We start from the raw sequence: 25,214 nt of genomic DNA on the forward strand, positions 1-25,214 counted from the left end.
TGTCCCCCTCCCCACCCCATAAAAAATGAACAGACCCTAATGAGCGATGTTTCTTTCAAAATAACAAAAATAAATTGCAGTAACTGGAATTAATAAATAAATGAATAAATGAATAAATAAATAAATAATGGCAAATTGATAATAATATTGTAGAAGTAGGGTATGGTTTGTTTCAACAATCACTAAGTTAAGGGCAACCAATGTAAGTGGCAAAAAATAACATTACAAATCCAAGATTAATGTGCTGCATGTATCTATTTTGTAGGCAAGTGTGATAAAGATGATTTTGGTCTTGCTCAACTTGCTTGAATGTGTTTAAAGTAAAAGGCCTACTAATGAGTTTGCCCCAGTCATTGTCATTGACAATGTCAATGTTGAAACTGATGAGAGTTAGAGATTTCTCTTCACTTAGTGTTTAGTTGTTGTATGTAACTTGTATTTGCTCGGTGTGTCCATTCCTGGGTTCTCAGTACATGTGAGGGGCCCTCATGTGAGGCCATGTAAAGGGAAATTGGGCTCACTGGAAAGGTCTGGTTGAAGTACATGAAAAGAATGTTTCGGACAAATAATAGACCTCATACTATTTACAGTGGTTGTAACTTAAATTGCAGATGGGAGATGAAAAAAAACACTGAATTGCATGTACTTGAAAATAATAATTTAATTACAAAGTATGTTTTTTGAACTCAACACCATGTGGGGTGACAGCCATGTGTAAATTCACATAAAACACTTATTTATTGATTTAAGCTCATGTAGAGTCTCCCACTACCGCCAACATTCAAAGGAAAACAAGTGTACAGAAGTGGGAGATCAAAAATGACTGAACAATAACATCCAAGAGTAGTAAATTTTTGATTGAGACAACAATTCAAGACAGGCAGTAACATGGTAATGAATATGTAAATGCAGGGTAAATGAGATGATGTCTCAGTTTAGTAGACCAGTTAGTATCCAAAGCAGGATCCAAAACCCTTGAACATCGGCCAAACAAACGGATGGCATACTACAACAAGAAATTAACAAGAAAATATTCATTAAGATATAAAGGGAACAAGCCGAGCCACAAAATTATTCACTTACCGTGATAAAACAAGGGTAAAAATCACACAATCATGGCGCGACCATATGACAAATCACGGGAAAAGCCACATTTTCAAGTCCGATTTTCTTAAAGTTCGACTATCACGCAAAAATATTCCACAATACCGATCATTGTTATCCAGCAAACGAAAGCGCGTGTGCTAAACAAACGTTTTCAGCATAGCATGATTTCCATTGACTAGTTTTGATGCAAAAAATGCTTACCTGCAATTGAGACTTGGCAAATAACTGGCCTAGGTATTACACTGACAGCTTCTGGAAAAGGTTCGTTTGATTCTCATGATGAGTGCAGAAATCGGTCCAGAAACAACAACCTTCTCTCAACTCGCAACGAAATGTGTCCGCCATTGCTGTCCGCGTGTAGTCCGCGCGTATATGACATATCCACGCGAGAGCCCTTGCTCCATATTAGGAAGTTAAATTTGATTGGTTCGGAATAATCGGCAGCATTGAACAGTCCGGAATATCCCGATAAATTAGGACATCTGCGATGTCACGAAACTCACGTTTCAACCAATGACAATGCGTGTTTTGATTGGAGTGTTGTGTTTCACAACAAACCAAGAGATTCAAGATGGCGGACAAGGAGAGTCGCGAATACTTTCCAATGCCATGAATGCGGGCCTTCAGGAGGTATATATTTATCTCGAATTGAGTTAAATACTGACCAAATTATAAAATAAAAGGAAAGTTTGTGTTCGCGTTCCATGTCACAGACAATTCTTCCCAGATAACGATTATCCTCGGACCGAAGGAAGCACCACAGAACGTAATGCGGGCCACGTTTGACGAGCTGCTGTTATCATTCTTTGGAAAGAGACCGTGCAATCGGTAAGCATCTGTACTCTGCCTTTTTCTAAGCATAGAAATGATCGATATGAGAATTGAGGCTTTCCTCCTATCTAGGGATTATCGGGCCGAAATCGACAGCACGCGCATGTTCTTAAATGCCAGCAAAGATAAATTGTAGATGTCCAAAATGTTATACGTTTTGGCTAAATCGAGGAAATGAAATCATCATTAAAACAGAATTTTCAATAACGCACACGAGTGAGAAATTCTTGTTCTTTTATACAAAATAAACTAAGCTAGAAAAAATGTATCCAAAATTTTAGTGTTGTCAAAAGCGGGGATAGTCAAAAATTCTGTTAATATATTCTTTGTAAATCTGAAATTTCTCTATTTTGGTATTTATTTCAAATATTTCTTGTATCTATTTGTTACTGTGCTAAAAGATATCATGTCTGATTTCCACATTTAAATTATGAAAACTTACATATAATTGCTGACTTTCACAAGTTATTTACCCAAAAATATCAAAATATAATTCCTGGACAGGTTGACGAGGGAGCATTCACAATCCATCCACATGTCCCAAGGTCTTATTATATATTTATTTAAAGTATACAAAACAATTTCAGTCTTGAAAGTGAAATCCATTTTATTTTATTCACTCTTTAGGTACTCTCGACCTTGAATTTGCCTCTTAGCAGAATGCAGGACCTGAAACAAATCACAAGCACTTAGAAGATTATTACATTGCTTACAGATGTCAATATTATTACAAATGTATTTTTCGTTTTAATATATGAATTTATTTTGAATGTAGTTACCACATTAGTCTCACTAAATAAGAGATTGCCCTCAAGTGGTCTGATAACTCATGTTTTCTATTTTTTATTACATATTCTTAACCAAACTGATATGTTTCCTGTTCACAACCAATTAATGTTTTGCATTGGTTTCACAATTAGTAATGTTCAACACTCGACACTACATTCTAAACTCTCATACCTTTTTAGTCTTTGCCTTCACAAAAATTATTTTGCAAAAACATTACTTTCTGGTACATTCAAGCTTCATGGGGAGGTGAAAAGAATCATCATCTACCAGGAACAGCTGCAGTGTGTATAGTTTTTAAAAAATGCCAAAAAAAAAAAAAAAAGAGTGCAATGCACCCTACAACCCTTAACTTACATGTTTGCATGGCCCTCAACGTCTGGTAAATGAGCACAAACAATCTCTCTACCGTTTGTGCCATTCCTTGGGATACTGATAGCATCCATTTACAGGGAACCACTGCAGTACCCCTGGCCTGTCTGTTTCGCTGCCACTTCTGTGCTGTAGGTGGTTTTCAACAGGCTGCTGGCTCTCCAGTGATAAAACTGGGGTGCACATTCGGAGAATCCACCAAAACAGAGACCTCCCAAATTTGTTTAATTTCGTCCGCGTACTTAGCGACGTCTTATTTCCTCTCTTTTCCCTTTGTTTTTTCCCCAAAAATTCGGCAAAGTGCCTCGAGCAGTCGAGTATGCTCTTCCATGTACTTAAGAGAGAGAAATTGAAAACAACTGTCATAAACATAGGCACGCAAGGCGTGCAAGAGTTATTTTTTTGTGAACTATAAGTCTCGGAGATAGGAGCATTCATGGAACTGTTTACAGTACTGATTTGGTTGATTTGACAAGTTTTTTTGGTTGCGATGTACAGCAAGAAAGAAACTGGGAGTTTATGATGTACATACGATGTTACATCGGTAATGGTAAGATAACTAAATAGTAAGCCATAAAATGTTTGACTGAACAAACTATAGTAATCTGACACGTCTCCAGATTAATGTAGATACCATCTTATTTTCTAACAGGCAATTTTATTCTTTCTTTGATACAACCCACACTGTGATTGGTCTGACACGCGCATATGCATAACTCCCTCACTCACCGATCACGTAGCCCTTCCCCCGGGGGGGGGGGGGACTCCCTTGTATGGGCTATATAGGTCTGTGCGGCCCCGAAGGGCATGGTTTTCCAGCCGTTTTGGTCATAAATAGGGTATCGATTTTAGCTAATTTTGGTCATTTTGGTCATAAATAGGGTACGGTTTTTGCACTCTAGCCTTGATATGGGTATGCTTTAAGGTGGTATGGTACCCCAAAATATGGCGATGTTCATGAAAAATTCAATTTCTTGGAAATACAAGACTTAAGACCCTTGAGGACTTGTGAAAAACATTTTGACACGATCTTGCCGAATTTCCTTCCAGATGAGTGTGAAATTTAAGGAAAGTACACAGTGGTACAAGTTTTTTCACGTGGCAACGGCCATAGCAACGACTGTTTACCATAAGAACGTGACCAAAAATATAGATTATTTTTAACTCATATGAACGAAACTATTTAGAAAAAACTTTTAAGACATGCACAACTCGATTGGTATAATTATTTGGGAAAAGCTTTGCCTCAAATTGCCATCACAGGCTCATTCATTTCCCTTATGACAAGGAATATTTCCCACAACTGCGGTAACTTTTTACAAAATAGAACAACCATTGCACCCCCTCCCCCGAGATCCAATCTGCACCCCCCCCCCCCCCACTATTTGTGGTTCGTTAAATGCTTAATACTTCGTGTAAGAAACTTAAAGTGCATTTTTCTCAAAAGTTTACCTTTGTACCGACTGACTTCGCGCCAACAATTCTACTTTGCAAGGTTTTAAAGTAGAATTTCTGAAACTTGGGCTCATCAAAGAGCAATAGTGTCGTGATGATGTAAACCAAAAAAATCGTAACATTTTAAGGTCTGTCACGTGACATGAGATGATTTGTCCACTGATAAAAAATAAGGTTATTTCCAAATAAAGCTGTAAAAAGCACTGAAAATAAGAGTTAACTGTCAAAACTTAGGTTCATATCACAGAACAAAACAGAAACTTACATGATATGCTTATTTGACAGTCAATTCTTGTTTTGTAAAAGAGCAGGAAGTGTTGGCGTCAATACTATAAAACACTACTTCAAAAGGCTGTGGCTGGTTTCCATAGCAGTCATTTTGAGTAAAACTCTAGAAATTTAATTTCTCTTCTTGAGTGCAATAGCACACAATTGATCTTTCTTTACCATATTTAAACAAACTTTTTGGTCCATTTTGAGGGTACCATACCACCTTAAGAAGAAGCCACTTTTTCATCATTATCGAAAAGAAAATCAACAAAAGCCCTTCACAAATTTATATGTTTACGGTAATTTAACATTGGTTTGAACTAGGGAGCTAATTATAACGCAGGTCTGAAACAGGGTTTTGATTTGAGGGTCAGGTCGTCAGTAGGGTTTCGAATTTTTGGTCAGGTCATAAATAGGGTAAGGAATATCGCAGATTTTGGTCAAAAATAGGGTTAAGGGTTTTGGAAAGCGGGCCGCACACCCCCAACCAATTTTTCTGGGAGTACCCCCTCGGGAGCCCTTCCAGCCACCAAGAGGAATTTTTGCTCAAAAATACTCAAGTTAAGAGAACTTTTCGCATTTTATACGAGTAGTAAGTTTACCCTTTTTACACGACACAACGCAACAACACTACTTCACCGAAAATTTAAAGAAAGAGAAAAAAACCTCTCTGATACGTTGAAAGTCTGATTTAATTAAATTGCACTTTAACTTGGTGCCACACAGTCTTCAAAGAACTTTTGAACAGTTTTTATACTTTTTACCTTTAAAAATATCGGACTGAAAAGAATGTCATAAAATGCCCATCAAATAAAAATATTAAACTGCTACTGCAGAGACGTAAAAACACTCTAGAAAGGAAAGCTTCTTTTTTGTCTAATATCCTGGGAACAATAGCCGATAACTTGTAAGCTCTAATTGAATTTACTCCCATATGAAAAACAAAAGTGTCGAGTTACCATTTGTAACTAAAAATAGCAAACATCTCGTGGGAACAAGTCGCGACGATTCGTCAGCTCTAATTGAATTTACTACCTTGTGAAAAACAAGAGTGTCAAATTACCCATTGTAACTAAAAAATAAAAATATCTCGTTATATTTGCATGCAATAAGAACAAAACAATCGTTACCTGCACTTACTATTGTAAACGTTAGAACTGCTTCAAATCTAAATAGTCTCGTCTCCTCTAAAACATGTCCTAAGAACTAGAACCAACGATTCGTGACCTCTAATTGAATTAACTCCTTGTGAAAAACAAAAGTATCAAGTTACCCTTTGTAATTAAAAATAAAAATATCTCGTGCCATTTGCCTACTACTCACGAACTGCTTCAAAGCTCAAGACTCATCTCGTTCATAACTAGCCACCAGTACACTGAAAATTATACACTCTCAAACAACCCAATGTACGTATGTAACTGTCACACTCCCCTCCAAACCGGACTAAAAATCACAAACCAGCAACATACACGTCACTGTTTATTTTTCAATTACCAAAGTCCTTGTGTTTATACATACCTTGTGTTTCTCACGTACCATTTACCTTTACAACAAGAAATTTGATTGGCTGTTCATAGTAGATCCAATCTGATTGGTGTGACATACATACATCTCTCACTCACTCACTCACTCACTCACTCACCCATTGACCCGTCCATAACATACCCGACGCGCCGACTAAGAGGTATTTTTTTTACAAAAAAATAACTCAAAAATGAAGGAACGATGCATTACTCAAGCCTTATAACAACAGCGGTTCAGGTACGCTTGTAACGCCTCAAATTCAAAGAGAGTTTACAAAATATCGACGTGGTTTACAACCGTGTAATTTGGCATGATGAAACTTTAACAACACTAGAACCAGTAAAAAATATACACAGCTCAATGAAAAATACGTGAATACTAGAAAATAACGCGTACACTTTACTAACCTTAATATTTGGCCACAAAAATCGCGTCTACATCGTCGCTTGACACCAAAAAACTCAATGATTAGAAGACAGTCAACGTTCTCCCACTACCAAAATGGCCGCTTATTCTCCTTCTCAACGTTTGGTCGGAAAAAGTCCTGGGTAATGCTGGCCAGACTCTATGCGAGACTGGAAACAACATATTTTCTTGGTCCGCATAAAAGGTCCGCCATTTTCCCTGCTAACAATAGCTTCATGACGTCATGACTGTCCTAATTTATCGGGATATTCCGGACTGTTGAACTAGAGTTAAACGCTTCTAAGTGATATGCTTCTGTCAAAACATACAGCCCACACGTCAAATCGATGCAACCATGACTGTCACCCCAATGGGATCAAAATACAGGTAAATAATCAATTCAGTGCCTATATCTTAGATTGTTGAAAACAGAGTTGACCAGAGTTATCTGCAGTGTGTTTGCTCTCTTAAGAATCTTGTCCTGCTAGGCCTGGAGCAACTAATAACTAGTGAGACAATCTCAGATAGTGCAGAGTGCAATTGATAGCTCTGGCACGGTAGTCCCACAAGTACTCACTCCCGCTCAGTTCACTTCCGGTTTGTATCTACCTTGGTAGTCTGCCAGGGCTTTTCCCATTAGCAGTGTGTATGTTTCAAGGCTGTATTTTCATTCTAGGTCCAAAAATTACGTACAAGTACTGTTTGTCACGACAGCTTTTAAATTTAAATTTTACTCTGGTGTTTTACGATGATTTTCGTTCATTTTAAATTCAATAATATGTGGAGCAAACGTGACAATTTAGCTCTTCGCACCAACTTTGTAACTTGATACTTTTGTTTTCCTCGCAAAGGTATGTAACATGAAACCCTTGTTTTCTCCAAAACACACGGAAGCTGTGCTTGGTTTTTGGGGATAAATGAAAGAAAGTTAAACATCTGACGAAGAAATGGAAGAGAAACGGTTTTGTTTTTTCTCAGAACACAAATTTTCTTATCACCGATGAACAAGAACTAATTTAATTATCAGATAGTCACGGAATACCACTTTCTTTTTCTGTTACAACCTTTGTTGTTAACAATAAAACAATTCAAAATTGATACACAACAATATTGATTAATATCAGATAGTCACGGAATACCACTTTCTTTTTCTGTTGCAACCTTTGTTGTTAACAATAAGACAATTCAAAATTGATACACAACAATATTGATTAATACAACTGAGAAGCGTTTCAACGAGAAGTATTGAAGGTAAACAGTGCTACTTGGCCGATATTATCCTGCGTTGGTGAACAAGTCTTCTCAAAGACTGATTAAATTAATTTGCGCTTTCATTAGGTGCCACAGAGTCTGCAGCAATATTTGGGCACTTTCCTGGTTTCATTTGTCACAAATTTACAATTTGCAGAATATTAAAGCCACTAACTCGGGAACTCTTTGGTCTTTCTTACAGACGCAATTAAGACAAGAAATAAACAAGCCACTAAGGAGAAGCTATACATTTCCCTTCTTTATTTAAACCCTGACAAACATACTATTGTAGTTTGGAAAGAGCAGATGATGTTATTTTGTTGAACCGACCTGTGGGTAATTCTAAAAGATACGTTTCACCTTAGCACTAACAAGGGACAATTGGCGCTTCCTGACATCACATGACATATAAAAACAAAGGCACGCAAGGCGTGAAAGAGTTTTTTTTTTTTTGTGAAGTCTCGGAGATAGGAGCATTCATGGAGCTGTTTACAGTAATGATTTGGTTAATTTGACAAGTTTGTTTGGTTGCGATGTACAGCAAGAAATAAACTGGGAATTTATGATTTAAATACAATGTTACATCGGTAATGGTAGATAGTAAGCTAGCTAGTAAGCTGTAGATAGTAAGCTGTTCTTTGATACAACCCACACTGTGATTGGTGTGACACGTGCACATGCATAACTCCCTCACTCACCGATCACATAGCCCTTCCAACCCCCAAGAGGAATTTTTGCTCAAAAATACTCAAGTTTAAAGGCCTTTTCGCATTTTATACGAGTCCTTAGTTTACCCATTTTTGCACAACACTACTTTACCGAAAATAGAAAGAAAGAGAAAAAAAACCTCTCTGACACATTGAAAGTTTGATTTGTCATAAAATGCCCATCAATTAAAAATAAACTGCTACTGCAGAGACGTACAAACCGTCCAGAAATGAAAGCTTTTTTTTGTTAAATATCCTGGGAACAATAGCGGATAACTTGTCAGCTCTAATTGAATTTACTCCCATATAAAAAAACAAAAGTGTTAAGTAACCATTTGTAACTAAAGATACGAAACATCTCGTTGGGAAAGAGTGGTGACGATTCGTCAGCTCTAATTGAATTTACTCCCTTGTGAAAAACAGGAGTGTCGAATTACCCTTTGTAACTAAAAAATAAAGATATCTCGTTATATTTGCATGCAACAAGAACAAAACAATCGTTACCTGCACTTACTATTGTAAACGTTAGAACTGTTTCAAATCTAAATAGTCTCGTCTCCTCTAAAACATGTCCTAAGAACTAGAAGCGACGATTCGTGACCTCTAATTGAATTTACTCCTTGTGAAAAACAAAAGTATCAAGTTACCTTCGTAACTAAAAATAAAAAGATCTCATTGCATTTGCATACTACTAACTCACGAACTGTTTCAAACCTCAAGGCTCACCTCGTTCGTAACTAAAATCCTCAGCCTAACCCACAGAAAATGTCGAAGTAAGCCCAACATATGAATACTTCCTCCTCTTTTGTAGAAGAATAAATATGGCCGTTCTAAACTGTGTTGGGATCAAATCTTCTCACATACCATTTACCTTTACAACAAGAAATTTGATTGGCTGTTTATAGTAGATCCAATCTGATTGGTGTGACATACATAAATCTCTCACTCACTCACTCATCCGTTGACCCGTCCATAACATACCCGACGCGCCGACTAAGAGGTATTTTTTTTACAAAAAAATAACTCAAAAACCGCATGGAAACATATTATATAACACTAACGATGCTAGAACGCATGCCTCTTACATGTTGGGTTCTACCATAAGGAAAACCACTCAACATTTGTGTATGATCCCGTTTGCAATGTATCCTCCACCTAATATATAGAAGACACGAATGCTAACTAATCTGCAAATGCGTTTAGGGCAAATTGGTTTTGTTCTAAAGAGAATAGTACCACAAGGAGAGCAAGGGGTTACTTGGAACAAATATATAGCTTTGCGATGTTCACCCCCAACTGACGTAGGTGGAACATGTGTTATGAAGGGTACTCATGTACCTTTTCCACCTCACCTCCATCACTTCCTTGCCTCTAGACTAATTGATTAATTAAAATTAATTAATTAAACAAACATTAAAGTTTACACCTTAGCGCAATAGTGACGGGAACTGTCGTGACTGCGTAGCGTTACAACCGGATGTCATATTTAGTTGTTAGATGATTAAGAGGCGCCCTCTGTAAATTTCAACTATGACCATTTGGACCAGAAAAAATTAAATTCCTCAAACTTTCTCAGATGAATGGTCTAGATAAGTGATTCACAAAAATATAACTTTCAGTTCAATTCGATTCGTATTTTAGCGCTGGGGCCACCATCTTGGTTCTGCCCCTCTGAGAGGGCTTTCGGCGGCCATTTTAGGGCACATTTTTAACAATTTGCCATACAAAGAAAACGATATAAATCCGGGTAAAAACCCTTTATTCGAGACAAGCAAATGTTTCTTGTTACATTGAGAGGCTGTTTTGGCAATTTGATGATCACCTGATTTTTTTACAGAATTTTAAATTTCTTCCCTTTCGGACTACTCGTGAAGCGCCATAAAAAAGGCGAAGTTTAAAGGAAAATATCGCCAAAATTACATCACTTGAGATCCCAAAACTACCCTCCGGACTGTTAATGCAATGTCAGACATATATGTTATTTGCCGGCTGGGAGATAAACTTGCGTTGACTAATCGTTGAAGGAAGTGTAAAACAGGCAAAGGATTGACGATTACCGCTAACTTTTAGGAGCGAAATTTAGGAGCCGTAATCGCTACAGCGGGGGAAAAATCCGGCTCATGGGCTGGACCCGTCACGAGCGCGTGATTAGCCAATTAAATTCGAGGATTTAGGATTCCGGTCCGCTCAGATGCTTCAGAAAAAAATAATACCTATTATCTTTGTTGTGAAACTTCTTCGCCGCCATCTTGGAATTATGATCGGTTAAACTTTTGTTAAATTGGAGTTTTTTTAGTAAATGGTAAATGGCCAGTCTAACGGAACTTGCCATCAAGCGTTTTTCCTTAACATTTGCACAAATCGTTGACGAGCCGATTTTTCTACATAAATGATAAACAACCCACATTTCTAGAATGCTGTGAAAAAGACATTGCGCACTTGAATATCATAACACGATAATATATATTTATTGGACTACAAGTGGCACAAGCCTCAATAAAAACCCAAGAGACTATGTTTAGTGTAGCTAGTAATACATGTACATAAAGTAAATGGTCAGTTATATCAGTGTACATTCATATTTATCTGTATCCACTCAACCTTCCCAACGTGCATTCCGCCAAAATAGCAAAATAGGCTAAATATGATGCATATGATTTAGAATATAATATTCACCTTTAATTTCGTCGTGAATTTTTTGTAACACGGTACATGTATAAAACAGTTGCACCAGCATAAGCTTTCTCAAGTTTTACTGACAAATGTTGCAATAATCACTTGCATTTTCTTTGAATAAAATACCATACATAATCTGTAACAAGCAAACAGTGAAAATAAGACTTTCACTTCATATAAATGACACAACATTTGTTATAACATAGCGCGCGCTAGTCCTATCTAATTCCTATTGAGCCATCATAACGAAATCTCTGTGTACGCACGGCCGTGCGTATGTAAGATGACGTGTGCAGTTTCAATTTAGCTGCAAAATTTCCGTCGAGTTTAGTGCAAGTTCCTTTTGTGTAAGTTTCGGCGATGTGAAGATTATCCTGAACAATCCAAACTCTACTTCGAACCTTTGACTTTTGCCAAGTTAAGACGTTTACTTAAACGCGAGTATTTTGACTTTGTCTCCATTTTCATCGAGTATTTTTGACTTTGTCTGCCTACATTTTCATTACAATTAATTCAAAGGAGCGAATTTTTCGTTTGCAATTTTAGAAACCAGGTTAAGCGTTTTCGCTCATCTGTTGCTCAAATGATTGTGGCGTGTTAGGATCCTATTGACCTTTGTTTTCCTTCACCGTGCATTTTGAGAACTTTGTAGTCAATCAGAATTAAAACATGTTTAGCGCCCAATTTGTTGTCGCCATGTTAAAGGATTGGTTCATGCTTTTAGCTGTGAATATATCGAGTTATGGATGGACTTGGGAAGTTTGGAGAGCACTCAAGAAGCTACAGTTGCTCTCAGCTGTCACCTCGAGCAACTCTTATGCTTCTTTCGTGCTCTCCAAACTTCCCGCGTGCATCCCTAACTCGATATACGCACGCTAAACATGAACCAATTCTTAACTAAACAATGAACACAAATACTTGACAACAGAACACACAACAATGCTATATCGTCCTCATCTATAGTTCAGGGAATGATTCATTTACCCAATCATCCAGTCAGTTGTAAGCCTGCTGATAGCTAAGATACATGTCAGGAAGAAGCTTGATGTTTATTGATACGCTATCAACATTAATAAACACTATAATTAGATCATTTCATGGCTAAGAACATGAATGAGTTGGCTCATTTAGCCCCTTGATTTCCATGAGAGATCGTTCGCTCACGGTCAGCCTCTACATTTTGCGGAAAAGGAATCCTTATCATGCCGTTGTTCGTTTGTGCCATCTCCGATGATGGGGATGCTCATCAGGGGCTTCCCCGAGACTTTTTCCCCGATAAGTGGTCCTTCGAGAAATGCAAGTATCTCGGCGGCGTGAGGTTTTGCGTGCACCTCACCTCCCTCCTCCTCCATTCTAGTTTGTTGATGTTATTTTGTTATTTTTTATTTGCATTTTTTATTAGTTAACTCAAACTTTAACTCGAATTCCAACTCGAACCTTAAGGCCCGTTCCAAACGCCGCTCCGTTCATGCGCCGAACCTAACTGATGAGTTAAGTACGGCAGAAGAGCGGCGTTTGAATCAGTTTGGTTCGGCAGGTTAAGTTTGTTTCGGCAACATTAAATTACAACATTAAATTCGGCAGGGTCTGTCGCACTATGCGACGTTGGAGCGGCAGCTGATTCATACGGCGTTCTCCTCATGTGTCGAACCTAATGCATAAATTACTGTAATTTATTTTTCATATAACGGGACTCGTGATTGGCTCAAAATTGAGTGGCGTGACCAGTCATGCATGAAGCTCAAAGTCGTCGCTAAAAATAAAGACAACAAAATACCAGTATGCCTTCGATTTATGAGAAACGAGACTGTGTAAGCGAGTTTCTTTGGCGCAAATTCATTTTTTTGCTTTTTCTTCGTGATAATAACCCAGCTTATTAGATTTCCCGTTAACAAGTCGATTTAACCGGGTGAAAACCTGTCTAAATACAAACACTGAACCTTGAGTTTGAATTTGCTTCCCCAAATATTGATATAACAGCATGAAAACAGCGAAATGTGTTAGTCACAGCTTTTCTATTTGGACGGAGTTCGCGAATTCAGAACGCATATTTTCTCGTCGAAAATTGTTACCACCCGTTGCCCGAATTAAGTTCGACGCAAATACGCCGTCTGAACCAGCCGTCGCTCCAAAGTCCCTCTTAAGTCGAACTTAATCAAGTTTGGTTAGGCACATGAGTGGAGCGGCGTTTGTACCGGGCCTAACTCGAACTCGAATCCAAACTCGATGGTTCGGGATTCCCCTTTATAGCGGAGCCCCATCAATCTCAAAAATTTTGGTTGTCACCTGACTGTCCGTCCGTCCGTATGTCCGTACGCTAAGCCCCATTCCTTGAAAAGTAAGAGAGTAGAACCATTACCATAGTACATCTTTGATATTGGACATCCATGTTACAATTGACAGCTGTCAAAAAACAAGGTAGCGCTGACCGGTATCACGTTACCATATCGCGGGCTCAGGTCAAGAGGCCGCGTGTTTTTTTAAGTTGATCCTGACCAGGTACTGGGTTTTCGATTGGATCGCGGGCTCAAGCCAGGTTATTACTCTGAGGGAGAGGGATGGAGTACATGCAAAGGCAAAATTTCGGCGCAAATTAAACGGTCACGCGTTGTTGACTTTTCTTCCGACATATTCCTTGCACAATCGTCTCTTGGACAGTCCCTGATATAGTGCGTACGTAATTTCTACAATCTTAGGTACACTCATTAGGTATGGTTTGTTAAAATGTAACTAGAAAAAATATTCAAATCACACGCTGGACAATCACATGCTCACAATTTATCATTTTTTTAGTCTCTGATCCAGGGGAAAAAATCCTCTTATCAATTATGGTTAATTATTGTAATCAGGAGCTCTGCTTTTAGGCTTGGCTAAATTTATATAATATACAGATTTAGGCCAGCCTAAAAGTGTAGCTCCTGGGCCGGGTTGTTCACAGCCCGATTAAACTAACCCAGGAAAAGATAGAATTTTGATTTGAGTTTTGTAACTTTGCGGTGAAGTTTTGTGTATATTGTTTGGCCTTCTGTTTTGAGTTTTAATAATCACGGTATACACGAAACAAAGCAACCAAAAAACATTTGTATAGAAGAAAAAGTTATAACTCGGCTAACTTTTGATCCTGGGTTAGCGTTAACGACTTCCGAACAATCCTGCCCTGTTTTCAACAGGTTAACTTGACGCGATCCAATCGAAAACTAGCACTTGGTCAGCGGTCAACTTTAAAAAAAACGTAACCTCGATGAGCTGTAAACTTGAGCCTGCGATATGGTCACATGATACATGGTCAGCGGCTACCTTGATTTGACAGGTGTTATTGATCATAACATAGATGTCCAATATCAAAAAAGTACATGGTAAACCAAGGCTGCATGTCTCTGTCTATTATTTCGAGTATGGCCGCCATCTTGCGCGACTCCGTCGTCGTCGTCGTCGTCGCTGTCGTCGTTCGTACGGGCCCACGAGCAATACCGCTAGCCATGATAACCATGAGAAGATCCATTCATGGATTACCTTTTCTTTCCTATATGAGTATGGGTCTCCGCTTGGCGGCCCTTTGGGCCGCCGGTGTTCCGCTATTAATCAAAACTATAGCAAAATTCTCGAACGTGATTGGCTATCAGCAGCCCGATTTGAACATTTATTAAATCCATTTTAAAATCACTGGTTATCCTTGCAATCTGATTGGCTCTCAGTGGTGCGATTTATTTACGAATCGCACTATTTTTTGCACTAAATCGATCTTTTTCTCAGCTAATGAAAATGGGACAGTAAAACAAAAGAACCAATCAGATCTCAAGATAAGTTTAAAGCAATCAATAAAATTTTAGGCAAATTAAAGGCAAAAAGCCATTGTGTGGAGAATTTTGCAACTACTATCGCCAAAACTTTGTTGTTATATTATTTTTTTCCAAAAAGAATGACGAATTTAATTAATTACAGTTTCTGAATGGCGATTATGAGCTCCTTCAAGCAGAAGACCTACTTTAATGGAAGTTTCCAACTTTCAGTGCCCATTTTGACGAATATTTTGGCGATTTTTCTTCATCTGCTCAAGATCCGTATGATATCGAGTCCAGTAAAACATAAACAAACGAAAACCACACAACAAATTCAGAGCCATCTCAAGAAGGTAGATGTTTCCAGGTTTGCGGCAGTTTCCAACGAAGCAACAAAAGAGCTCAACTCTGTCGCTGTGAATAAACATAGTCAAAATACGCCCCACTGCACAAAACAGTGAATGAACGAACATCTTACGAAGCCGGTGCCAGTCCCGCCATCTTTGAAATATCTTGAAACATCCATCCATCCATCCATCCATCCATCCATCCATCCATCCATCCATCCATCCATCCATCCATCCATCCATCCATCCATCCATCCCAGGGAGTTTCACAACTCAAAAGAATGTCGAGGTCTGGGTTCGGGCGAGTCGTATATCCCTGTCGTGTTCTTTGATCCTCTCCTGCATAAAACCGAACCCAGACCTCCGCCGTTTCTGAACACACCCACGAGACCGGCCACTATCCTATCTGGAATGAGGTCAAGTTTATTGATCGAGATCCTCACTGGTACACACGTAGGGTCAAGGAAGCTATTCACATAAGACTTCACCCTAACAACATCAACAGGGATAGTGGAATTGAAATTCCTGAAGCATGGATACCTACGATCAAGAAACACAACAACAGGAGAACGGTACAACAGCGGACCACTGAGGGAACAGCTACTCGCCGGAATAATGGAACAATAGGAGGATCGAAATGCACCAATCACAGCCGACCTTTGTGATATAAATGATACCGTGCAATCAGTCGACCTTATCGCCTGAAGAAGACTAGCAGTAAGCAGTCGAAACGTCGCGATCTACATCTCAAGTGACTACATCGTGAGACAAACGATAATACACTTTATTATAACTCAAAAGAAATCGATCGCAGAATTACACAGGATGCATCTTCAAATTCCTTCTTCAAGGACAATGAAAATCTCAACCACAAAAGAAAGGAAGGCCTTCCATCATTGATTCAGGCGACGAGAACTGAACTTTTGTACCTGAAGTAGACTATTTTCGTTATGATTTCAGAACTGCTTGTTTCTTTGTCATGCTCGAATGAGTTTTCGTCACATGACATAAAGGCGTTTCCGGTTCCGCTTTTTTTTAAACTAGTGAGACAATCTCAGATAGTGCAGAGCGCAATTGATAGCTCTGGTACAGTAGTCCCATAAGTACTCACCCCTACTCGGTTCACTTCCGGTTTGTGTCTACCTTGATAGTCTGCTACGGCTTTTCCCCTTTGCAGTGTGTATGTTTCAAGGTTGTATTTTCATTCAAGGTCCAAACATTACGCACAAATTAATTACTACTGGTGTTTTACGTTGATTTTCGTTCATTTTAAATTCAATAATACGCTGAAGCAGCAAACGTGACAATTTAGCTCTTCACACCAACTTTGTAACTTGATACTTTTGTTTTCCTCGCAAAGGCATGTAATATGAAACCCTTGTTTTCTCCAAAACATATGGAAGATGTCCTTGTTTTTCGGAGATAAATGAAAGAAAGTTAAATATCTGATGTAGTGATGAAGAAACGGAACAGAAACGATGTTTTACTAAAAATGCAAATTTTTACCGATAAACAAAAACTAATTTAATTATCAGATAGTCACAAAATACCATTTTCTTTTTCTGTTGCCACCTTTGTTGTTAACAATAAAACAATTCAAAATTAACACACAACGATATTGATGGCTGAGAAGCATTTCAACGAAAAGTATTGAAGATAAACAGCGCTACTTGGCCGATATGAATGATTTCCTCAAAGGCTGATTAAATTAATTTGCGCTTTCATTAGGTGCCACGGTGTCTGCAGCAATATTTGAGCATTTTCCTGGTTTCTTTTGTTACAAATTTACAATTTGCGGAGTATTAAAGCCACTAACTCGGGAACTTTTTGGTCTCTCTTACAATTAAGGCAAGAAATAAACAAGCCGCTAAGGAGAAGCAATACATTTGAACCCTGACAAGCACACTATTGTAGATTGAAAACAGCAGATGATATTTGTTGAACGGACCTGTGTGTAATTCTTAAAGCTACGCAGCCACAGTAACGTTTCACTTTTGCAATAAAAAGGGACAATTGGCGCTACCTGAAAAATAACTGCCGTCCTTGGTCACATGACATGATATATAAAATACCGCGTGGAAAGATAGTGTTTAACACTAATGATGCTCGAACGCATGCGTCTCACATGTTCAGCTCTACCATAAGGAAAACCACTCAACATTTGTGCGTGATTCTGTATGCAATGTATCCTTCACCTAATATAGAAGCCACGAACGCTAACTAATCTACGCATGCGTTTAGGGCAAATTAGTTTTGTTCAAAGGAGAATGGCACCACAAGGAGAGCAAGGGGTTACCTGAAACAAATATATAGCTTTGCGATGTTCAAAGCTAATTGACGGCGAGGAAATGTGTTTTACGTAGAGTACACATGTACCTTTCCCACCCTACCCCCACTACTTTCTTGCCTCTAGACTAATTAATTAATTGGAATTAATTAATTAAACAAACATTAAATTTTACACCTTAGCGCCATAGGGCCATAGTGCCATAGCGCCATAGTGCCATAGCGCCTTAGTTCCTTAGCGGCAGGCAGCTCCCATAACCATCCCAATAGTGCACTCTGCACTAAAAACCGGCTACTGGGACCAAAAATCTAAAATTTAAGGCGATAAAATGGTGCGATTTCGAAATGGATCTAGTAAAGTGGCAATTGAACTTCGTGTCGTGCAATTTTGGTCTGAAATCATACTTGTGATTTCAAATCGAACTCGCGCTGCGTGCTCGTTCGATTTTGAAATCACTCGTATGATTTCAGACCAAATTGCACTCCACTCAGTTCAGTTACCATTATTAATTGGACAGTGTACGCGCGCTTTTGCGGTGCACTTTGTTGAGTAAATTAAACTGCTATGATTTTCAGCATTCATAACGACGTTTAATCGTTCAGCGCTCAATCGATGGTTTGTTTGTTTCGAATTTTGTCATAGTTTTGATTAATTGGTAACAGGACATCGTGTCGTCCAATTCAGTCTGTTTTTTTTTTTTTTTTTTCTTTTTTTTTTTTTTAAATCGGACTCCCGCTTCGCGGTCGTCCGATTTTGTTAATCACTCGTATGATTACAGACCGAATTGGACTCCACTCAGTCCTATTACCATTATTAACAGACCAGTGGGGGTTGAATACCTTGCATGAGAGCGCGCGCTAATTAGGCAGACGTAAATTACAAATGATAGTACACACCCAGGATATAAAACAAACTAGGATAACAATGTTGTGGTGTTGTCCACACATGGCAAGGTGTGATGATTCGTTTAATTTTTTTCTGTTTTTCTAGGGGAAAACTACGAGATACAATACTTGACTGGGAGGATTCGTTGCCTTACAAAGACCTCGTGACAGCGGAACATCATTCGAGGTAAACGAACGGCTGGTTACTAAGTGGCACCAAATATAAAAACAAGCTGAATAGAAAGATCCTATAGAGCAAAATAGAAGAAGCTTTAAGAAAGTTTAACATATATCACGAGCGGACATTTTGCTCATTGGGTGTGTTTTTCTGTGCATGTTATACGTTAAACCAGCGATTAACTAAGGTGTATGCCATAGAAAATGCAGCCAATCAGAATACAGGGAAGCCGTTTTGTATACTCGACGGTATCACACCCAACCTTTCCAGCGTGGCGTAGTATAAAATAGTTACACTTTCTTAGAATATCCCTCTTGTCGCTTGTATTTTCTTGGTATAAACACTCACTTAAACGAGAAATACAAGTGACTAGTGGGATTGTTGTATAACAAGACTGCATTGTACTTTTTAACAAATAAAGAAACCTCGACTGTGCTCTGTTCTGTTGTAAAGCACGCAGGAAGCGGTAGAGCACTCAAGAAGTAGAGAAAAACACTCGACGTAGTCGAGTGTTTTCCCCTACACTTCTTTTGTGCTCTACCGCTTCCTGCGTGCTTTACAACAGAACAGAGCACAGTCGAGGTTTCTTTATTTGTTTTATGATAAAGAATCCAATAATTTCCCCACGCATTCGGCTAAATTTTCAAACCAAACTTTATTTTCCAAACGAGTAAAAGTGGCGTTAGCCGTGCTCAGTTCTCTGATTAATTAAGCACGCTAAAATAAGCCCATCACAATCCTTGTTAGACTTGTTCAAATAATTTGATTGGCTAACGAAGCGACAGCTGTCAATCACAAACTGGACTTCAGCTAAGCTTTCAGTTTCGAGTAGTTTCGAGCGGCTTTCGAGAGAAGAACGATGCCTTCAAAGTTCGCTTTTTAGTTAATTTTTAAATAAGGATCTAAAGGCAGGTAAAGGTTTGTAGTCCAGAGGAATCCGGCCGTATTGTGGCTCATCAAAACGTGCACTTTTCCAATGGAAATTACGAAACAAGGAACTCAAAGCTTGCGGATGAAAATGCGAAATGCTGAGTTGAATTTGAAAGGAGCTACAGGTATTTACGGCTTGTAGCCGCTTGCTATAAAGTGGTTTTTATATCAAAATTAACTTGCCAGTTTTCCTCTTTCTTTGTACAAAACTTTGTACAAAGAACGTCAACTTTGTGAAAACAACGACTACACTTTGCAGAAACAACGCAACTTTGGGCAAAGATCGTCGACAACTTTGTACGAATAATGTTCACACTTTGTACGAACGTCAACTTTGTACGAACAACATCGAGTTTCAACGAACAACGTCAACTTTGTAAGAACAACGTCCACACTTGTCCGAACAGCGCCGAATCCACTATGAGGAAACGAGAAATTATCGATTGACTTGCGGGAAAACATGGTTGTGCCTAGAAGGACAACCGAGGAGTACTAGGAGCGAGTTTCGGAATCGAGCAGCTTTCGAAAATTTTCGGCTCTTCCAATATGGTGGACTATACCAGTCACATATAAATTGATCTTAAGTTGCGAATTGCCAGTGGTAACACTATCATAATGTTGATCAACAGGGCAAGTACGTTTTTATTTACCTGACATGTTAGGAATAATGTGAATAATGAGAGTAAAAACCGAGAGTAAAGCCGTGAATGCTGTGTATTTCTTTAGGTCTCTTCCCGTCTAGTTCGTAAGCCGTAATTTGTACGCTAACACTGTAGACGTCTTTGACTTAAGCTCAAGAGTTTTTAAATACGTCTTTCCTTGAGAACGATTTTTTTGACTGAGCTCTTGATTCGGTGGATCTCCGAATTCAAACTTCCTTTGCCTTGTCCCTCTGGCCGGTAGGATATTGTTTCCAGCACTTAGATTTTGATGGGTCGTTTATAACCACTCTTTATCATTTGATGCTACAATCATGGTATCAAAAAACCGCCCAGTCATTGGTGAACACGTTGTTATCATTTTCGTGACACAATAGGTTACCATAGCGACAGTATGACCTTCTAAAAACACCCTTAATTACAGCTTTAGGGGCTTTTAATTGAAAAACGGCATAGTGATTTTTTTTTTTTTACATTATCAACTTTTGATAAGCATGAAAAGACGCAACTTTTGGCAAAGTTTAAAAAAATTCTGTAGGTAGGTTTAGAGCCACCTTAAATTTTCGAAAATATAAGATGGCTCTGTCCTGTTTGCAATATTTGCCGATACATTTCTGTGGTTGAATCGGCAGAGTTCTACATTTAACGACGCTTTTAGGTTGAGAAAGTAAAATTGGCGATGTACTTACTTCTTTTTATGTGACGCGTGATTGGGGGAAAAAATTATCCAAAGTGCGAACATTATTCGTACAAAGTTGTCGACGTTCTTTGCCCAAAGTTGACGTTGTTTTTGCAAAGTGTAGTCGTTGTTTTCACAAAGTTGACGTTCTTTGCACAAAGTTTTGTACAAAAAAAAAAATTGGCAAGTTAATTTTGATATAAAAACCGCTTCATAGCTTGCAGCCGCCTCCAGCGAGATTGCCCGAACTAGCGTAAAAGTTAGAAAGACTAAACTGCTCCCACTGGCTCTACTCCGAGCACAGAAGAGAATATCAGAGCAAGCTTTGAACTGACCACTCGTCGGTTCACTTCGACACTGCATGTAAGTGTTGTTTGAGCAATTGAAGCCTTCGGCTTCGGCTGACAACCCCTACCTTGATTATTCTGGATATCACAAAAACCTCATCCAATAATTGTTTAGAATTTGTTTATTTCGCTACGTGTTTTGTCGGCGGGAATCTAGCAAAACTTGTTATTTTAGTACAGTTTTATTGCTAACAATGGTCTCCGTGAGCCATATTTACTACAGACAAATAGTTCGTTTCCATTGAGTTTGTCCGAGTCACAGGGGTTGTTTAATTTGGGTCAAATTTGTCAAAATTCCGAAGCAAAAATTTGAAAGCCAGTTTGCCGTCATCAACCCGTGCTCTGTTCTCTGACAAAGCACGCAGTGTCAGCCAATCAGAACGTGCGTTATATGGAAACGTTATTATAAAAGTGTATAGTGGCGTGTAGTGTTGTATACGGATGTGTTTTGATGTTTAGGGAGGTATAGGGGTGTATAGCGAGGTTCGTGCAGTGATGTTAAAACATAACGAATAGAGTTTAAATGGAATACGATTATTATTTTCACAAATTTCTGTGAATGATATTTTTCATGGCAAGGAAAGGTTTTACTGTTATTACAATATTTTCTCATAAATTTTCAAACCCTCTCTTTCAGGCAAGCTGACTTAGCAGTGTGCCTTGGAACCTCACTCCAAATCCAACCTAGTGGCAATTTACCAGTATTCACAGTCAAAAATGGTGGAAAGTTGGTTGTTGTCAATCTTCAAAAAACAAGACATGTAAGTAACTTCTGTGTTCATGTCGTGTTATTATGGCTATTGAAGCCCTCAGAGCAATTAGCCAATCAGAAAAACTGAAATGAACAACAAACAATAAAACGACTCTATTTAAAGACAGGGCCAGAAGTGAAAAGCGGATCCATGTGTTGCTTAGTTGGTGAAAGCTCATTGTCCGACCCTGTTGTTACCCCTTAGGATAAGAAAGCAAGCTTGATTATCAACCATTATGTTGATAGAGTAATGGAAGAACTTATGAACCGTCTGGGATTGTCAATTCCGCCAGTCACTGGAGCACCATGGTGGAATACCTCTTACACTGACAACAAGGCAGAGACTCTAGTAAAGGAGGAAGTCGATGAACGTGACGCAAAACACCAGGTCGACTATGGACCCTCTCTGGACTATCCAGTGACTAAGAGGCAAAAACGAAACTGTGAAGAAGACCAGGATGATGATGACGATAACAAATTATAAACAGTTCCAATATCACATTGATCATCATCTTTTCAGTAATCCATGTTGTGGAGCCACGTTGATGAAAGCAGACTCAACGCTAACTAAGGATCATTTTTACTTTTGAACACAAATGTGTTCAAAATAAGAATTAGTGCAATTCTTTAATAATAATAATACTTTATTCAAATACAGGGTACAAAGAGTATTTGGAAAGGAGGACCATGAGGTTATCCCTATTTAGGTCCCCTAACTAAAATTACAATCTAAAATTAAAAATTTTAAATACCTTATCTTCAAATACCTTAGTGCAACAAGTAGAAGTGAGTGACATTTTAGGCAAGAGAAGTAAATCCGTACCAGATCTTTCAATCAACCAGGGCGTAGATATTATTTCTTTAGGCTGTTGCAGTGTTTTCGCCAGAGCGCGCCATTGCAGGAATCCCGCGTTGCAATCAGAGATGACCTCCAGAAAAACGAAAAAAGGGCCAATTTGGCCCTTTTGTTTTACAAGACTGCAGGCTTAACACAGGCATAATATTTCAAAAGTCATCCCAGGACTCCGAATTGGGATCGATACGGTCGCCAATGCAACTAACATTTCATCCTTGGCGACCAAAAATTCTGGGTTAGTCGCCATAATACGGCATAATGGTGACTACATTTCTCTGTGTTGACGATCAGTAACGGTTATTTTGTCACACATTATGTCCTTCTAGAAAATCATATTGAAAGACCTTTGCTTCTAAAACATTCAACGTAAGAAAAGAAGTCAATCCGTCCTTTTGCTTTGCTGTATTGATTCTTCTCACATCGGAAAACTTCCAAATGGCTGACCGTGTTTGAAATCGCCCTATAATGCATTGCAAACCCTTGATCATTGACTGCGTCATGTATGCCTAAGGATTGTTCTCTTGTAATGCACGGATCCTTCATACTAGTATCTGATTCAAAAGAAACTTGATTGAGTAGAAACACTTCAAAAAGCACTTACTATTAAATTTTATCATAGATCCTAATTAACTGCTTTATTTTCCTTGGTACCCTGATGCATTTTTCCTTCTGTAGCTTTCAGTTTATTGGCCCCTTTCCTAAAAAATTGGCCCCAAAAAAAGATGTTCAGGGGCCACTTTGGCCCTCAAGTAAAATTTTCTGGCTGAAACACTGCTGTTGATCAGCCATATGATGCGCTCAAAATCCATCGAAACTCCACCCTCTGCATGTAAATACTCTGATTTTTCCCCACAAAAAATAAATCACCTTGTGTTTCTTTGCTATCGCCTCCCCAATGAGGAGGAGATCACGAAGACCTTAAAGTGCCTATGAAATAAAAAATAATTTCTGCTGATTTGAATGGCTTTTCAAAGTAAAGAAGAATGGCATTTTCCTTTTTGGAATATCTTTTTTCGTTTTAGAGATATTCACGTTTTTGTATTATAAGCGATGACGTCATAGGTGGTTCCACTAAAACAGTTCAACACTCAATCAAGAATATCTCTAGAAATATTAAAGCAGTGTTCTTGAAACTTGGCACCAGAAATGCATATCACAAAAGAAACAAAATGGCACCCGTTGTGCCGTTGCCATGACAACAGTTATGCCCCTGGTCCTGTTTCAATTAAAACGAACATTACCAGATTTTATCTTAAACAAGGATCTACCCAACAATCTAATGGGGAGAGTTAAGACAATATGGAAATCATGTGTGTTCCGAGCAAGACCCTCTGTCCCTTTTTGAAGGGTCACAAATTGGCATATTTGGTTTTTCACAGAAAGAGACTGGAGCCAAAAGTGTTGCCATGGCAACAACACAGGTGTTATTCTCTTTCTTTTGTGATGCACATTTGTGGTGCCACGTTTGAAGAACACTCCTCCAATATTCCTAGAGATATTCTTGATTCAGTGCTTTACTGTTCAAGTGGAACCACCTATGACGTCATCAATTTCCTCATTTGCATAATCCAAAAACGTAAATATCTCTAGAACGAAAAAAGATATTGCGAAAAGGGAAAGGCCATTCTTTGAAAAGCCTTTCAAATAAGCAGCAATTATTTTTTACTTCATAGGCACTTTAAGAGAGCTAGTTGCTAAAATCTCAGACGACAAAACTCCTGAGAGCACTCGAAATTCCAAGTAGTGTTGAAACCGAGACACAAAAATTAATAGTTATATTAGTGAAAATGGCCTCACCACACGCAAATACGTGGTACGGGTACGTGCTCACCTCCAGACTGGGGTATTTGGGATCTGGTGACGCCAACGACGTCACCAGACAAGGTTTAATGTGAAGAACATTGGCTAAGAATGTGCGTTCTAAATCTTTATATTTCTTACGAGCTGCAAAGAACCGCGTGAAGTGACCACGTCCTGCGTACATGGAGAACGTCAACCACGAGGGGACCACGAGGGCTAATTTTTAAGCGATGACTATGACGTCATTTAATGCTAGCATAAAAGTTCCTTTGGATAATGTCGCGCGTATGTATAGATCGTTTTCACTGTCACGCTGTAAAAAAATAAATCGAA

General features: G+C 38.6%; 1 protein-coding gene across 3 annotated transcripts in view; it reads left to right on the forward strand.

The window, feature by feature from the left end:
* The window catches only part of LOC145479477 (NAD-dependent protein deacylase sirtuin-6-like), a 50,917-nt gene extending 26,579 nt beyond the window's left edge, over positions 1-24,338 (forward strand). For 2 of the 3 annotated variants that reach the window (XM_081457866.1, XM_081457857.1), the window contains exons 4-6: positions 18,788-18,868; positions 22,112-22,235; positions 22,431-24,338. In XM_081457866.1, the coding sequence (XP_081313992.1) occupies positions 18,788-18,868; positions 22,112-22,235; positions 22,431-22,709 (484 nt within the window). In that variant the 3' untranslated portion in view covers positions 22,710-24,338. The remainder of the gene's footprint in view (positions 1-18,787; positions 18,869-22,111; positions 22,236-22,430) is intronic. The other variant, XM_081457873.1, reaches the window with a different exon arrangement.
* Positions 24,339-25,214: the final 876 nt, after the last annotated feature.

This window comes from Orbicella franksi, chromosome 1 (assembly GCF_964199315.1).
Source record: "Orbicella franksi chromosome 1, jaOrbFran1.1, whole genome shotgun sequence".
Lineage (NCBI taxonomy): Eukaryota > Metazoa > Cnidaria > Anthozoa > Scleractinia > Merulinidae > Orbicella > Orbicella franksi.